Raw genomic sequence first — 17,815 nt, forward strand, 5'->3', positions numbered from 1 at the left:
AGCGACTATTTGGCAACATCAATGTAAGGTAGTCAATACAATTTGTACACAGCTGTTGACCACAAAGTTCTTTCACGACACCACAGTGACTGTCAAGATGTCTCCATGCAGTCCTTCGCTACGAGCGTACATTCTTCTCGTTCTTGGCGTGGCGGAGAATCTCCTGAATGGGGGACTCATATTCGGCTGGCCCTCACTCGTCTTTGTCTTGAAGGAAAGTCACTACTACGGCCATCTTTGCATCAAAAACTCATCATCAGATATTATATGGACAGACTCCGACATTGACTATGATGATGGCGACGTCGTGGAAGGTGGCGCTACAGGAAACTTTTCACCAATATTCAGCGAATGGGGCAGCTCAAATACCACCACTGATTCAGCCACGGCGGTTTGTCCGGCGCAGGACGTCCAGCTGCAATTGGTTTTCTCCGTGTCGTCTGCTATCTTGCCGCTCGCCATGTTGCCCGCTGGCGCCATGTTGGACCGATTTGGGACTAGATGGACACGAATTATCATGAGGTTAATGGTTATGTATTGGCCATATTATGGTATTGTGCGATGGGAGGTATTTGATTTATTACATACCATCGAGATGGGTTTGCATGGAAGGTCGCTTTCAAGTGCACTCGAAACTTCACCAGATACCAGAAATATTTTAGCATTTTATCAAGACTTCAGGTGCATTTTCTATCATCTCTATGAAAACCTCTCTGAATCTCTGTAATTAATCTCACCGTCCTTGGCTATAGGCGTTGCTTCTTAAATCTGATAGATCATTTCCAAACCTAATGGACCCTATCTATCATCAGTTGGGGTAGGCCTAATTATTTCCTTAAACACTCGTGGTATATGGCACTGCAATATCTCTCTTTCCGGTCAAGATTGTGTGTTAAGCTGGACAACATTCACAAGCGGGGGCTGTCATGAATTCATACTGAAAAAAAAAAAATCGTAATTTATCTACTCGTGTCCGGCCTCTTTAATCCCATGATGGTCAGTTTTACTTACAATTCATGCGGTGTCGTTGTATATAGACCAATCAAAATGTGTCGTTGATTATTGAGCCATATCAATGCTGCTGCAATGCCTGCCAATTTATGTGTAGGTATTACAATGCCTCTGTATAACATGTTGCCCATAATAGTCAAAGAATGATATTTATCCATTGTTATCCACATATTGTTTCAGTTTTATATTACTGACAGGTTACCTCTTCATGGGCTTCAGCTCACCGGGGAGGGCGTATTTTCTTTTTCTTGGAAGTATAGCATTTACCATTGGTGGAACAATAGCTCTGTTTTCAACGCTGCAGGTGAATAAAAAGCATGCATCTATAATCATGTAACACTTCGAGAAAAATGCGATACTCCATACGAAAGTCATTATGGTTACCATAAACAAGTCGAGTTATGTAGCGTACAACACATTCTATAAACTCTATCAAATAATGACAGCTATTTGCATTTATTTCTACTCCGTCTCGTTTCGTAAAAGCCTGATTTCAGATCTAAAGTTCTCACATTCGTATGCCTATTGCAGTATGCCAGAAAATGGTCATAGTTGCTGTTGATTTCGCGAAATTCACCACGTTTTGTAATGACACATTCGTTCAAAAAAAAATGTGCATGAAGGAAAACATGTCAGCGTTTACGGTCAATACTTGTGAGTGGAGTCTTAGATATGGATGTATCTATGATTAACAGTATGCAAATCATCAACAATATCACATTTGATTATATTAATGTTCAATCTATATAAGGGGTGAAAATGAATTAACGATCGAATGATTAGGCATGATCTTGCATTTCTGCTCTGTTTGCAGATAGGAAATCTCTTCAAAAGTCGTCGTTTTACTGTGATAAATCTGATGAATGGATCCTACAGTACCGCTCTGATTGTTTTCTTTATCATCAAGGTAGGAAAAAGTTTTATGAATCTATGTCCGGAGAGAATTACGTTGGCAACGAAGAAAAAGGACTGTAAAATATGTATTTCTGGTCGAACTCAGACCTACTCGTATATAGGACGTATATTAAAAGTTGATAACGTCAATGTGGATATACATCAATGTATTTTTGTTCTTCTGCTGTGTTGCAGATAGCTTACGAGTCTGGAATTTCTATGCAAACGTCCTTTTTCATCATGGCTGCATCCACTCCAGTGTTTACCATCACTACTTGCCTCCTGCCAAAAGACGGTATCAAGTGGCCCCCGTTACCGGACGAGAAATTTGAAGCATCGGACAGTATGTATACCACATTCTATCCATCATAAAAGGCTGTAATTAGTTGGTCAGTCAATTGCGCTCCGATGATAACTTGAAGGAGCTAAAGCCTGTATATATTCTTTTTAAACAAGGGGAAGACACTGATATAGGCCTATATCTTCTTTGATTGTGTTTGCTCTGGTAGAGAGTCAGCCAGAATCAGAATAGAAGCAATATACAAGTAGCATAATGCAAATCGCTATATGCAATAAAACCCCCGCAGTGGGGACTACTCGCTACATTATAGTATTCAATGTTCAGGAACATTTTCTATCTTAAAGGATTAATTTGTCTTCAAGGGCAATGAAATATTAAGTGTGATTATGCATCTCAAAATTTTACCGATCAGCGCATTTCAGCTTCAAAATGAGAGTTTGTGAATGAAAAAAAAAATAATAGATACGGACTATGAAGTGAGATTTTAATTATCTTAATGACTTTCTCCAGAGGCTGCAAACGGGCATCCTGCTGCACAAATTGCTATGGATATGTTGTCGTGCGATTCGGATGTCGTTGATGGAGAGAGCGAATTTGCCCAAGCCGCTGACGAAGTCAACGAATCGGTTGTCGACTGCGTGAAATCGACCACGTTCTGGCTGATTCTGGTGTGGATGACCATCCTCCAGCTTGACATGACTTTCGCCTTCGGAGCACTCAATCATATTCTGTCGCGTCTCGCTGAATATAACACCGAGAAAGGTGCGGAAAATCTCATAGTTTAATCAATGACGTTATACAGTTGTAGCAAAGTGAGTGATTGTAGAGTCACCGATTCCAATAAATGTCGGGCATGACGTCTTGTGTTAAGAAGTGACACTACGATATGTGGACTTTGTCACAGAATAAACAAAATAAAATGCTTCGTGAATACTCTGGAAGCGCAAATTTGGTGAAGATTGCATGTTTCACTGCTATTATGTAATATTTTTTCCCTCCTAATCAATAAAACTTTCACGTGAAATTCCTCAATGAAATTAATCATTACTTCCATTGGAAATGGTAGAGTATTATGATTATATTATTATTGTATTACAGTTATAATAAGATATTATTATTGTATTATAGTTATAATAAGATATGATTATGTTATATTATATTATATTATTATATTATATTATATTACATTATATTATATTATATTATTATATTATATTATATTATATTACATTATATTATATTATATTATATTATATTATATTATATTATATTATATTATATCATATTATATTATATCAAATTATATTACATTATATTGTATTGTATTATATCATATTATATCATTATAATGCATAGGTTTCCCTGCATAACCTTTTTGTTTTCACGAAGCAGTCGGGAGCTACACGAATGTTTTCTCCATCATTCAGTCTTTTTCTCTCGTGGTTGGCGCCCTTGGAGGCTTGCTCATAGATAGGAAAGCGAGGAGCAAACTTCCTCATCCTGACTCGAGGAGAGGTGAGTTCAACACTCATTTCATCTTGCGCCATGGATTTTACAAGAGTGTTTTTTTTTTTTTTTTTTTTTTTTTTATAAGAAGAAGAAGAACCATTACAAGATGACATTCACGTAGTTTTCCATTATCACCCCGATAGTACATCACGCCGGTAATGCTCTATATATCTATATTCTGTGCGTCTTACATCGTTTATCTAAAGTTCGTATAAGCATGGGAAATGTTAATGCAGCTGACTTTGCATGAGTCATTCTGTAATAGGCATAGCTTTTTAGCATGTATGAAGCTCAGCTTTTCAGCATGTCTCCTCCATTTCCTGCAACTTTAATTTTGATTCAATTTTCATTTGCTTTTGTGATGTGTAGTATTGTTAACTCCACGTATTTTTCTTTGTTGCTACATTATATTGATATTGTGCTATTTTGTGTATGAAAATGTTTTGCATTGCTGGAAATTAAATAAACGGAATGAAAATGAGTGAATGAATAACACCTTATGTATCATGTATTCTTTCAATGGAACTAAATGAACTGTTGTATTGAATTGAATTGAATTAATCAAACTGTTATTCAAAACATGGATAAGTAGGCCTACTTGTAAATCTTCGTGTCTTCTATTGAGAGAACAGTTTAGAACGTATTTCGGAGAACTTTGCGCCTCGTACATGGGATGACAGCCAAATTATCCGTCTCGTATATGAATTGGTGCCAGATGTCATGAACAGGATCACTCTCCTGCGACAAAATGACATCACAGTCATAGAATGTTAATCTTGTCGCCCCAACATTTTGCAGGATGCCGTAATACCACTTATGCTGAACTGAGAAATAGTTGTCTACCTCTTGCCCTCATCACATTCCTGGCTGTTGGTTACTCCATCTGCCTTCTCGTGCCAAGTCTACCCATGCAGTATGTGACTGCCGTCTTCATGCTCTTCATGCGATCCATGCTCTACGGAGTTGGCGCAGCCGTATCCGCCATCGCGTAAGGGAATCCGGTTTGTGTTACTACCATTAGTCTGTTGCAAACCAAAATATACACCTGTCCATCTCACAGCTATGAGTCTCACAGCTATAATATAATCTAGTCTATGTTATAGACATTGTCAATCATGCCTACGAAACGGAAGTTCGATGGGAAAATTTTCCACATTTCTTCTGATTTTCATCAGTGGTGATGACATCGTTTACACCATAGAAAAATAATGCATTATTTCTATACACTCTACCAAAATTGAAACCTAATTTCGTAGGTGATCAAGATTTTTTCTTTATTTTTTGATTGAACAAAATGAAACAAAAGGATTTAAAAAATCATCACAAAACAACAATATGTAATGTAAAAGACCATTGAAAAATAGTAATAATAATAATAATAATAATAATAATAAAGACCCTGTGCACATAGTATGTCAAAATCGATTCTCAGCCTTTGGAAATGGGAATCATAATCATAAGCCTATCCCCGTGGACCTCCTTATATATATATGATTCACCTGTGTTGATGTTTGTAAAGAAATGCCACAGAAGATAAAGGGCAGGTGGCGGGGTGGTGGACGATATACCAATATAGGCATATGCGCCAATGAAGTGAAATCTCTTCGGTGTCTTCTTCCTTCACCACATTTCAGTTTCCGTCATAACTTCGCCACTGTGTATGGGCTTATCCGAGCACTAGGGGGCGTGTGTCTTCTTCTGCAGTACCCTCTCTTCACCTCCATACAACGACATCTCCAAGGGGATCCTTTCTTCGTAAGAAAGCTTGTTTGGAATAGGGCCTAAATACAATACTGTAAACAAATCATGCAAGGAACGTTATCGCTGGATGATTTTTTTTTTTATTTTTTGTTTTTTATATTAAAAGGTCCAAACTGAACAAACGGCGTGCTAAATTCTAAAGACTATTGTAGTTTCGCCATTTGTTTTAAACTATTTTCCCTATCATAACAATTATAATTTTTGCTATTATCAGTAACATCAATAACCTGTTTGTTTTTATTTCTTGTGGTATTAGTTGTTAATGTGCTGGGGAAGCTGCAAAAGGGGGGTGAAGAAGTTTTGATAGGCTCATACTGTAGTCTGAAGTAAAAATGGTTGGCATATTATGATGACATCCTTTAAAACATGATAATTTATTTAAAGTATGACTTGAGGATGAAGGCCCTATACTTGATTGCAACATGCGAAAATAGGTTGTCTCTATCATTATTTTAAGATGAGGCATCAACTGACAATCTCTACGCACTTTGTTTAAACACACAGATAACAATTGGATTTATTGCAGCTGACCTCACAACTCTGAGCCTGCCCTGTTATATACTATGGAAACAGAAGGACCTATCGCGTGCACCAGACTTTGTATAGTTCGTGCTGAGACACTGTACAGTAATTTCATGTGTCCATAGAGATGCATGGATATAATACATTCATGAACACTAACACAGAGCTATGAGACGAAGAGGTAGGAGAGGCGCCGAGGTGAGATCATTGCGCCCGCATGGTGATGATCAACTCGTGTCGTGTGTGGTGGGGAAGCCGATTTTGGAATCTACTGACTGCTTCTCTCTGCTCTTTAATTTCTGGATGTATACGCAATAACAGTCAATATTTCAGTGAAGGAAGAAAATGATAAGTCATAAACAGTGTTCCATGGCTCAACAAGGCTGTAGCAACAAAGTACGGCATATGTCATTCATACTTTCATTTAATTTAGAGCATACATGTAACCCTACATGCGTAGTGAAAATTGCTTTCTCTATAAGGTGTATATTTCGAACAATGATATGCACTATATTCTATATTAGAGTCATGCATGTATACAATGGAATACAAAATGATGAGAAATATTACCCTTGGTAAGACAGAAGAAATATATACTCCAGTCATCATGCGCACAAGAAATTCATAAGAGAATAAATGGCAATATGATAGACTACGAATAGCCACGAGAAGTCCAATATATACCAGTTCAATTATATTAAGTTACTATGGTGTTTATGCCTTTATTTCGTCTACTTCTCGTTCCCTTTCTTCTTCTTCTTCTTCTTCTTCTTCTTCTTCTTCTTCTTTTTCTTCTTCTCCTCCTCCTCCCTTTCCCCCTCTTTCTTCTCCTCCCCTCCTGCCTCTCTTCTTCTTCCTTTTTTTTTTTTTTTGGTGGCTTCTTCTGCGGTTCTGCCAACATTACCACTAGATTCATTGCTCCTCGTTCGTCTAGATACATAGCACACGGAGTTGCAAAAGTGAATTCTCAAGAGCTGGATTTGTGCGATCGTCATGTGAGAATGGCAAAGGTCAAGAATCGAAAGAGCGAGTGTCGCGTGAACTTGATCAACATAATTTTACTCAAAAGACATGAAAGACGGGTGGTGAGCGCGGGAGAGATTCCCAGGGTACAGCTATGTGAGAAGGTCATAATGTCAAGCGATAACAAGAATGTGATTGTGAGAGAGGCGAGCCCACAAAATAAGTGACAGCCAGTGCAGGTGCGGGAGTGAAACGTGCGCTATCCGATTCCATAATCCACATCGTTCTCTCCAAAACATCAGGATCGAAGAAATCAAAATGGTGGTGAAGGTCTATGTCGACCTGCTTTCCCAGCCATGCCGAGCTCTCATCGTCTTTCTGAAAAATTCGAAAATCCCATTTGAGCTCGAGAACGTGGAACTATTGGAAGGTAGGTATAACCAAGTTATTATGGAGTAAGTGAAATGACTGATTAAAGTTTATTACTGTCAGTCTGTCACTTTTACTCATGAATGTAATATAAGCTGATACTTGATTTTAATACTACATGTATCTTGTTCATGCAGCGTAGACCATGTAGACACCTTTTTGTTTTCCATCTATATCAATCAACATGCAAGACTGATCGAGTTACATACCTGACCATGAAGAGAATTTCTAGTAGCGAAATTTGTAGACAAAGTTGGATGCCTTGAGATCTTGCCGGTTCAGTGGTTGCCTGACAGATACTGGAATAGGGCCAGCTCTAGGTCACTTGTCATATTAGTTGGTGTTGGTGTATTAATGTGTCGATTGCAGTCCGGGTATTACGTGCTGTTCATTTAAGAAACTATATGTAGAATAGAATGTCTGAATATAAACTTACTCTATTCACACAACATTTATAGGTCTGTACGATGAAACAAATATTTGCAACAGTTAATGATCATGAAGCAGAACAAAAGCAACCAAATATATCCTGTAAAGTCAAAAGATAGGGGCCTATATAGGGGACAGGTGATCGATGGTTTAAAAAGAAGGGGAAAAAAGGATATACAGTATGTAGAACAATCAGCAATATTGGTCTTCTTTATAGACTACTGTTAAAAACCTTCTTAAAGGTCATACCAGACCTTACCTTACAAATGTGAGAATAGTAATACTTTTACTGAGATAGCAATGAATAGTGATGTATAAATACCAAAACCGATGTTATTATTGTGACTGCTGCCATCAACCATAAAAAATGCCATGTCAAATTCCTGTCTTTAAGGTAGGTTATGTACATTCAAACAATAATCAAAATCATGCGATTGTTTGTTTTTTTTTTCTTCAGAAAAAAACAGTACTGCATTTTATTGATACAGCTTGTTTTAATGTTTGTGCAGTTATATGATGTGCAACCAAAAACATGCAAAAAACATTAAATGTAATTATCAGAAAGTCATTTCCTTAAAACCAAACACACAATGATAACACTCCAGTACTTCTTGCCTTCCTAACTCACCCATAAAGCTGTCCTTTCATTAAACTGGTATGGTATACAGTACTGGTGGGTGACTAGGGCCCTGGATGGCATAAAAGTCAAGATCAAACAAAACTCAGAAAATCAAGCATAAATCTCTGAATGCTCAATTCTGATTGGCTAATAATGGACCCATATGTTTGAGTTTATGACTTATGTTTGATTACAGCTCTATCTTTTATGCAACAGGGCCCAGGGCACTTCTCTACAAATAAGAAAATAAAGGATATATAAAGGCTTTTTTCCAATGTATGTATTAAAAATCTTTATACATTTTGTTCATATTTTACCCCATCTGGCAAAAATAAAACAAAAATTCGTGATTTCTTTTCTCCCATCTAGTCACGTCGTAAAGAGCTGGAGATACATTTTCTGTGCATTGTGTGGGGAAGTATCCTGTACGTGACTCAATCTTGTACACACACACACACACACACACACACACACACACACACATGTGTTTCTAAATCTGCAAGAATGCATACACGTATTTACATTTGTTACATTTTTACACTCAGTGCCCCACCCCTTTGTGCCCACATGGCAGTGGTGAATTAAACTGTATTATTATGTACATGCAGTGCAGACAACCATGCTCTACACATAAAAAAAAAAACCACATAATTTGCTAGACTCTTCTTGAGCTCTAGCTCTCCATTCCTGCTTGGATAGTGTGTATGACACATGATCTGTGTGTATACTTCTTATAGTACCTGAACAGATTTGCACATGTCACACATACTTGTGATATAATATGAATAATGAAAATCCCTAAGTGCTTTGCTCTCTTGAGCTTCTCGAGGCCCCAACCACCCCAGACCTTTCTTACTTGTCTTCTGTTTCAATATTCCATAATACGCCACTACAGTGTTGAATGCTGATATTATTATTCAATCGTTATTAAACCCACAGGAGAGCAGAAGAGGCCTGAGTTCCAGGCCATCAATCCAATGATGCGAGTTCCTGCAATGAAGGATGGTGACTTCTGCTTGTCTGAGACGTATGTAGGCCCTACAATGTTTTCTGATTGATATTCTTGTGTTTTCCCATTTCATTTTTGTCTGCATATACCAAATGTTTCATTTTTCCTCTATACAAGACGTTCTTTCCCCTTACACCTCAACCTGTATTCCTCATCAGCGGGCAATTTAAACACAAGAACAATATCTCTGTTCATTAACAAGCATTGTTATGGTATACAGATCGATGTACTGTGGATTATGTTGGTCACTAAACTTTATAACTTTGTACAAATTTCTGATTAATGGATGACTATCATAACAAGTGCATAAAATCTTTCTGAAGTTTCTTTTAATACACTCCATACCTAAGGAGAAACTTTCTATTTGAATGTTATAACTTCAAAATCTACTGTTAGCATTCTTGTCAACTTTGAATGCCATTTAACTGTCAGGAAAGATTCTCTCATTCTTTCCCAGAGTTTAATTTTCTTTCAGAATTATGTTGTCATAATAAATTTCCCATCTTACAGCAAGGACAGAAATACTGTCAATGTGTACAAGTGGAATATGTTGATGATGTATTTTGTGGTCATCATTGACAGTGTTGCAATATTCCGGTACCTGACGGCGAAGTACCCCAATGACTTCCCAGACCACTGGTACCCAGCTGACATTGAAAGACGAGCCAGGGTGGATGAGTACATGGCTTTCCACCACCAGGGTGTCCGGGAACCTCTTGAGGCTGTGGCTGTGGAAGAGGCACGTGTTTGAGGATATTGGCTGGTGGTCATTGTTGTCAGGTTTAATGCTCCAGCCTTCTTTTGAAAGACTCTATGAACATGAAGATTGATTGGGATGTCTTCAGTTAACAGGAGGAACAACTACCCTTTTTTGTAGGATAGGGAGAGGGTGAGCTGTACAGTTTAAGACTGGAAGGAGTGGTCATGGTTGAAGTATGTAGGGGTGATATTGAACTTAACATTTTAGTAAGGTCTGTACATTATACTATATTTTTAGGAGGATTTGCTAAGAGAATACAGTGCTAAATTGTTACAGGACAGCGCATTGTACCCGGCATCTTTGATAATCTGTGTCACCATCAAGAATTCAGGTCTTGTTAACATGCAGTTTAAGATTGGCCATCCTGCATGACCTCTCAATGTGCAAACTGTAGTCATTTTAGATCTATTGGTAGTCAGCATTGTGATCTCCCCTTCCATACTGGCCTGCACACTTGGTTAACATCATTCTGCATAAAGCTCTTTGATTCCAATTTTAACTGGACAGCTTATTCACGTTTCTGGGATGAGAGAAGAGATGTGGATCACTGAGCTCCTTAAAAACACTGTGTAGTATTTAAAGGGACTGTACAGTACTGGTTGAGGTGAGGATTCAGGTTTGTAACATTTTTTTTTTTTTTGGTGAGATAATGAGAAACTTCTTGTGAAATATGAAAGAGCATGTAATTTCAAGAAGGATTCAATGTTTATTTGATGAAACTTAGCCTTGAAATGGCTGAGATATCAAAAAAGCGATTTTAATAAAATTGATAGACCACGACTTTTATTAGTATATATCTCTTTGTTTTTTCCTTGTTTTTATATATCTCAGTCATTTTAAAACCGATTTTCATCAAAAAACTTTTGATTCCCCTTAGAATAAGCCAGTTCGGGGTTCCACTTTGAGCATGAGCAGAAAAAAGTCATCCGTACCGGCAGAGCATGTTGGTTTTTTATTCACTGAGATAAGCATCTGTGATGTAATGATTATTCAAGTGATCATTATGAGTGGTGCTTGCCAGCACATCCACCTGACAGCAAAAGTGGTATTTGACAATATCAATAGAAAAAGATTGTTGATGCATTCAATGCAAAATAATGAAATGGATGCTTTCCATAGTGCTAATTGATGGATCATTCTGGTCACCTGGTCTACGCAAGTTCATTCTTTGTTTGAACATGACTGATGAATTCCATAAATTGTTACGTGGGGTAAGCTGAAATACCTTCTCTCGCTTGAAAACTCGTGGAGTGCCTAATCAACTGAGAAAGAAGAAAGGTCATTTGTACTGATGTGCCCATGAGCTAACCCCGAACTGGCTTATTGTATGCTCTTTAACATTTCATAGAGTGGTTTCTAATTATCTCACAAAACGTTACAAGCTGAATCCTCACCTCAACCAGTACTGTACAGTCCCTTTAATGATGAATATATATTCCAATTAGTCAGTACAAGATTTTCAACATGAAAGCACCTGTATGTGAAAGTTCAACATTACAATAATTATTCCAATAAGCTTACATTATATCTTATTGGACTACAGTGACCTCGCATAAGTCGAATAATCGCCTGAGTCCGAAGGACTTTTCAAGTCTTCTACTCTTTAAATTCTATCGATTTTAATCCCTCATAAGTCAATTTCCTCTAAGTCGAAGCTATTTCTTCAGTCCAAATAGGTTCGACGTAGGCAAGGTTGACGGTAGGCCTACTTTTACCCGGCGCCCTCTCAACCATACTCTTGCTTTGTATTCCACCAATAGGTTTGGCTTCCAATCCTCACTGGGAAACCAATCTCTGAGGAGGCAGTGACTAAGCACCTAGAGACGGCTAGGAAAAAGATGGCTGTCTTCACTGACGTGTGGTTGAAGGATAGATCGTATCTCCTGGGAGATGAACTGAGCTTTGCCGACATGCTCGCCGTTAGTGAAGTAAGGCAATCCAAGATGGCGCACAAACCCATGCTACTCTGCATGCGTGGATTGTAATACCAGTGTGGGTTTGGATAGGTAGTTGTTATAAATCTAGTACAGTACCATTTTTGTGGCATTTTGCTAATGATCTCTACTCGAGTAGGCTGATCAAATCCCTATATTTTGTATGTCTAAAACTTCTTTTAGATAGTTGTAGAGTAGAATGACAAAGCTAGAATTGAACAATCTGTGACTTTATCCTGTAATAGAACATTTAACAAACTGCTGCATTAGGCCTATATCCCCACAAATCAATGAATGTAATGCTCCACCTCTATGAATCAACATGCTTCTACCATTTAGGATAACATCTCCCTCATTAATTTACCTGCCATGACTAAAATCTAAATATAAGACTTTATTATCTTAAAAATGCCTACCAATCTTACTTGCAAAAGGAATGGGTGTTTGCCATTTGATCTCTTCTTCACTAAGCATCATCACAGAGCCAGAAATAATGACGGATTGTACATACAGGGTTCACAAGCAAGAATTCTTAGTCATATTGAATGATGATTCTTTGTTGATGATTGTTCATTTTGTTTGCAAATGGAATTCTTTATGATATAAGTATCAGTCAAATCTGCATAGTGGCCACCCAAGGGAGACATAAAGTGGCCTTTATAGTCAGGTGGTTGCTATAGACAAGGTCTTTTACATGGCTTTTCTCTCTGGAAATTTATTTCAGTGGCTGATATGGCAGGTGACCACCATAAACAGGTGGCTGCAAAGGCATGTTTGACTACATGAACAAACCCATAGGCAGCTTAATCAATGTCCTTTACATCACATCTCTGTCATCTTTCCACTTGAACAATTAACATCTCTGTGACACAGTTGGTTCAGAACACCATGTCTAGAACCCCTGTCATCGAGGACAATGACACAGTGAAGGCCTACATTGCTAGAGTCCGGGAAAGACTGAATCCAGAGTTTGACGAGGTCTTCGAAACAATCTACAAGAGGAGAGACAACTATGTCGAGCAAAACAAGAAGTGATCTCGTGAAAGATACTGCCTGCTGCCACTTACTGAAACAAACCTGACATGTCACTCTGATATACATATCAACTATAGCTCAAGAGCAAGCTGCTCATGTTTTAGATCCTGTACAGATGGTGCATATTGATTATAAACATGTTGCAGTTGTTAATGTTTTATAGGAAGTTTTGTTGTTTTTAAGGTTTTAGGGAAATCTAGTCTCACTGGATGTAACAAGAAGATTTGAAAACATTAAGAAAAAGAATTTGTGTCTTGTTATTGCTTCATTGTGTGAGCTAAATGAAACATACATTCCACCTATGAACATGGATAATGAAATAATACCATACACGTAAAACAGTAAAATAACACTATTGCACGGCTTGAAGGACCAAGAACATAACTCTATAGGATGCAGTCATTGCCTATAACTAAGTGTAATTTCATACATTCCTAAGAACAGGGGGTGTTTCATCAACGTTTGTCTGTGCTGACAACTTGAATCACCATAGTAACAGTGACCAGAGCATCTCAGCCAATCAAAACCAAGGATTTTGCTGAAATTGGTCAGCGCCGACAGTTGTCGGCGCTGACAAGTGTTGATGAAACACCCCAGGTATACTTCAGTCTGCTTTAAAGTTGCCATGTGCTCTCTCGTGATATATCCAAACATATTAAGGAATGAGAAGATGTGAGAAGCTACAGTTGATATAGATGACAATACAAGATTCAAACGTGTCTGAAAACATAAATATTTCATGCTGTGTTGCGTGCACTCATTAAAGAATCACATTATGTACTGTGGAAATGTAGAAATAATACTTTACTTTGTGCTACCCTAAAAAAGAAAGAGCCCCCCCCCCCCAAAAAAAAAACAAAACAACACACAAACAAACAAACAAACAAACACACAAACAAACAAACAAACAAACAACAACAACAAAAACATCAAAACAAAACCAAACCCAAACAAATAAACAAAAACAATACCTACCTATGAGTTACCCTTAAAAAAGAGCAAAAACCTGTGTAATGCATATGATACATTGCTCAAATTTGTCAGTATGAACAAAGGTGTGTTAGCAGTTAACGGTTATAGAAAGAGTACATGTAGCATCTTTTGTAGGAATTCAAATTGATGAGACCTTGATGTGGAAGGATCAAATTCAATGTATCAACAATTGCATTAGGCGCAAAATTGGCTTAATTTTTAAGTTAAGATATGTTCCAAGGCATGTTCTCATGCTTTTATATAAATTCTTTATACAATCACATATACTTTATGGAATTGAAGTCTGGGGAAGTACCTACAGAAGCCACTTAAATTGTATATTTTTAGCACAAAAATGGCCGTTAGAGCAATTACATTTTCCCCCTTAAGAACAAGTTCTAGGCCATCAGTCACCAGTCTAGGAGTGTTAGATGTTTTTGACCTGCATAAGCTTGCAGTGTCAACCTTTGTATATCTACACAAGGTACATTTACCACATTCTTTAACGCAATATTATGAGCCCATGAATCTTGCATACAGGACTAGAGGCATAGATCATTCCATGCTTAGACTCCCGAAATGTAAAACAACACATGGTACATTTTCTATATCTTTTGTCGGGTCAAAGTTCTGGAATAGTTTGCCCCAATATATTCAAGAGGAAAGAACAAGATCTTCGTTTCGAAGAAATTTAAAAAATCACTTGTTAGATAAAGTTTAGTGATGAAAAGAATATTCAAATGTATAGTTTAATGTAATTTTATAGTATAGTTACTTTAGAAGGGTAGACCTTGCAATAAGCATCTTGAATGTAGCTATAATGGGAGGACCATTCTCGACTAGCACTTGTGCTAACATTTGGTTCCCCCTTTAACAACATTATCTTCTGTTTTCTGTTCTACTTTGTTCAGTTTTTTTTTTTGTGCGTATAATGTCTATATCTTATACTTATTCATTCTTTTTGCCTTTTCAATGATAAATATATCACAATGAAACTAAATCAATCATACCACATGCATTCTTATGTAAGGTAAATATAAGTATATGTAAAATATATGCATGCATAGCTGTAAGTACCTTGTCATTGTATTTTCATAAAAAGATTTTCATGTTATTGCATCTTATCCTATGGATTTCATGTTATCATGTTATCTTATTCACATGTATGCTGTTACTGAACTCAACTCAACTAAAAAAATAAATAAATAGCATTGATACGCAGTATCATCTTTTCAGTGTTATTATATTGTTGTAAAGAAACACAAGAAATAAAGTGGTTGGCCTTACTATCATGTAATTTGTTACTAGATCATATCAAAGAAAATAAGGTACTTCAGTGTATAGTTGCCATTTTAGTATAGGTTTTCCCGGCCAATTTCGCACTTTTGTCAGTCCATTTGATAAATGGTTCATTCAATTTAGCGAAAATCCTCGTCACTGCACATTTTGTCAATCAAAATTGCAACTTGTTCATTCAATTTAGCATTTCGATCAATGAAATTAGCACGTGTGCCTTTCGAATTCGTAAAACGGGCATTCAAATTGGCACGTGCTCTTCAGTCATTCAAATTCGCTAGCACTGGCGGAAAATGGTACTTCAGTCATTCAATTTCGCGTATGGGCAGTCAAATTCCAAACATGTTCATTCAAATTGGCGTAATGTTATTTTTATTTTGAAAAGGTGAGAACCGTGATTTATACGTATTTAAATGTGAATTTTTGTTTCATCAACACACTGTTACGTATATAGCAAAGGTAACTTTGGCCCTAAATAATTCATCAGAACTATACATGCACCAATACCATAGATTCACTTTACTTTCTTATGTCCAGTCATGTTAGTACGAGTTAGATACAGGCGTATCTCTCAAGAAGACAGGGAAAGAATCATAGAAGCATTTGAGGGTAATAACCTTGACAAATTGATGGTTAGAGCTGATCCAAAAACTTTATCCTTAATGATGATTAACGCAATATAGCACCCACCAAATAAAAATAATGAAACATGCAGATGAAAGAAACAATCACGATGTAAATTGAAACCTCCTTCTCCCAATTCATGTCAAAACAAACTAAAGATTAATGTACCTGTGAATGAAAATAATGCTATCGAACATACACATATTCTGAAAGTACTGTTGCAAAGGTTATATCAGAATAAAGAATGAACACGAAATATGAAATGTTAAGATGCTTGCAAACAATACCTACGACGAATGAAAATGGAAAAAAGAGGAATAAAAGCATGTCTGCTAAATTGACTGCAGTAAATGCAAAATTGGATGCCCAAGAATGAATTCGAATGAACGAGCGCAGCGTATACGTGATCACATGACTATATCATGCTAAATTGAATGAACGATTTGCGAAATGGTGCTTGTCTTACGAATTTGAACTGAAAAAGTGCTGATTCGAATGATGTAAAGGTAATTTGTATGATTCAAAATGAAATTGAATGAAAAGATTATAAAATTGAAATACCGAACATGCCATCAACGCTAAATTGTGCTAAATTGAATGCACAAATTGGGAATTGAACTGAAAAAAGTGCGAAATTGGTCGGGAAAACCTATATTAACATGCATACATGCCATGAAAGTGTACATTGTAGATTGAATTTTATAAATGGTTGTTCTTGTAACGTTTTCACTTCATACTATTTGTCATCGTTTCCTTTCAGTTCAGTTATTGATTCTATATCACTTGATTAAGTTACCCTTGAAAAAAAAATGAACCCAAGCCTGCCTAATGTATGATGTGTACTTTATGGGTATGATACAATGTTTAAATTTGTTATTAGAAACAGATTGGTATGGCATAAATCCACAGTCGTTAATTATCATTAAGATTACTCTGATGTTACATTGCACAGAAGATACCCAAGAAATAAAGTTGCACCGTCATGTAATTTGGATCAACCTTTCGTGAACATTACAGTTGATGCAGTCAGTCGAAAAATCATGCAAAGAAAATATGATAGTTGCTTTTTAACTAATGATGTGCACATGCACCATGAAAATGTAGGTTATAGATTAAGTATCATAGATGCCTGGTTCTTGCTGCGTTTGCACTTCATAATCTTTGTCATTGTTTCCTTTCCATTTAGTTGTTTCTACCTCTTATTTCATATGGAAATAAATTCATCCATGCATTTATTCTGTTGGCAGCATGTTTTCTGTATCAGCTGTCTCCTCTTGCCTTTGTTTCGATGTCACCCTCTGTATGCCCAAAAACTGAATAAGTGGGTTATTGATATAATGAAAACAAACAAAAGGAAACTGACCAGAAACAAATGATTTATAATAATAATAATAATATGTCAATTTATAAAGCGCAACACCTATGGACATACTTCTGCGCTGCAAAAGCTTCTGATGTGTTTGATAATAATGAACAGTTAAATGTAAAGATGCGTTTTGAGTCGTGATTTAAATACTGCTACAGTTGGGGATTTCCGGACTTCTAATGGTAGATCATTCTAGAGTTTGTATTAGTGGCAACTAATATATTAATTAGTATATATATTAGTATATAATATATATGCCCGTATGGATGTAAATAAGTGATAAAAGTAATTGTGTAAGGAGTAAATAAATTCCCGTCTCCCGGGAGTCATTATTCCTCGAGCCCTACACATTAGGCGTCGGTTTTACTTTTCCGACTCGCA

The 17,815-nt window shown here is 36.8% G+C and overlaps 1 protein-coding gene and 1 long non-coding RNA gene across 2 annotated transcripts; both read left to right on the forward strand.

Annotated features, from left to right (window-relative positions):
* Positions 1 to 216: 216 nt before the first annotated feature.
* On the forward strand, positions 217 to 1,908 carry LOC140227487 (uncharacterized). The gene is made up of 3 exons (XR_011901052.1): positions 217 to 522; positions 1,192 to 1,315; positions 1,826 to 1,908. It is a non-coding gene; the product is annotated as an uncharacterized lncRNA (long non-coding RNA).
* Positions 1,909 to 7,086: 5,178 nt separating this feature from the next.
* Positions 7,087 to 14,005, forward strand: LOC140228007 (glutathione S-transferase theta-1-like). Its single transcript, XM_072308402.1, has 5 exons — positions 7,087 to 7,391; positions 9,378 to 9,465; positions 10,030 to 10,186; positions 11,968 to 12,135; positions 13,015 to 14,005. The coding sequence occupies exons 1-5, from the start codon at positions 7,280 to 7,282 to the stop codon at positions 13,174 to 13,176; spliced, it is 687 nt and encodes a 228-aa protein (XP_072164503.1). The 5' UTR covers positions 7,087 to 7,279; the 3' UTR covers positions 13,177 to 14,005.
* Positions 14,006 to 17,815: the final 3,810 nt, after the last annotated feature.

The sequence above is a fragment of the Diadema setosum genome, chromosome 4, assembly GCF_964275005.1.
Source record: "Diadema setosum chromosome 4, eeDiaSeto1, whole genome shotgun sequence".
Classification (NCBI taxonomy): Eukaryota; Metazoa; Echinodermata; class Echinoidea; order Diadematoida; family Diadematidae; genus Diadema; species Diadema setosum.

What these genes read in the sequence shown, in the direction of transcription:
- LOC140228007 (XM_072308402.1), top strand. Translation starts at nt 7,280, where the DNA reads ATGGTGGTGAAGGTCTATGTCGACCTGCTTTCCCAGCCATGCCGAGCT. An exon ending in GACTTCTGCTTGTCTGAGAC is followed by an intron (nt 9,466 to 10,029) that starts GTATGTAGGCCC and finishes CATCATTGACAG; the next exon opens with TGTTGCAATATTCCGGTACC. An exon ending in AGGCTGTGGCTGTGGAAGAG is followed by an intron (nt 10,187 to 11,967) that starts GCACGTGTTTGA and finishes TTCCACCAATAG; the next exon opens with GTTTGGCTTCCAATCCTCAC.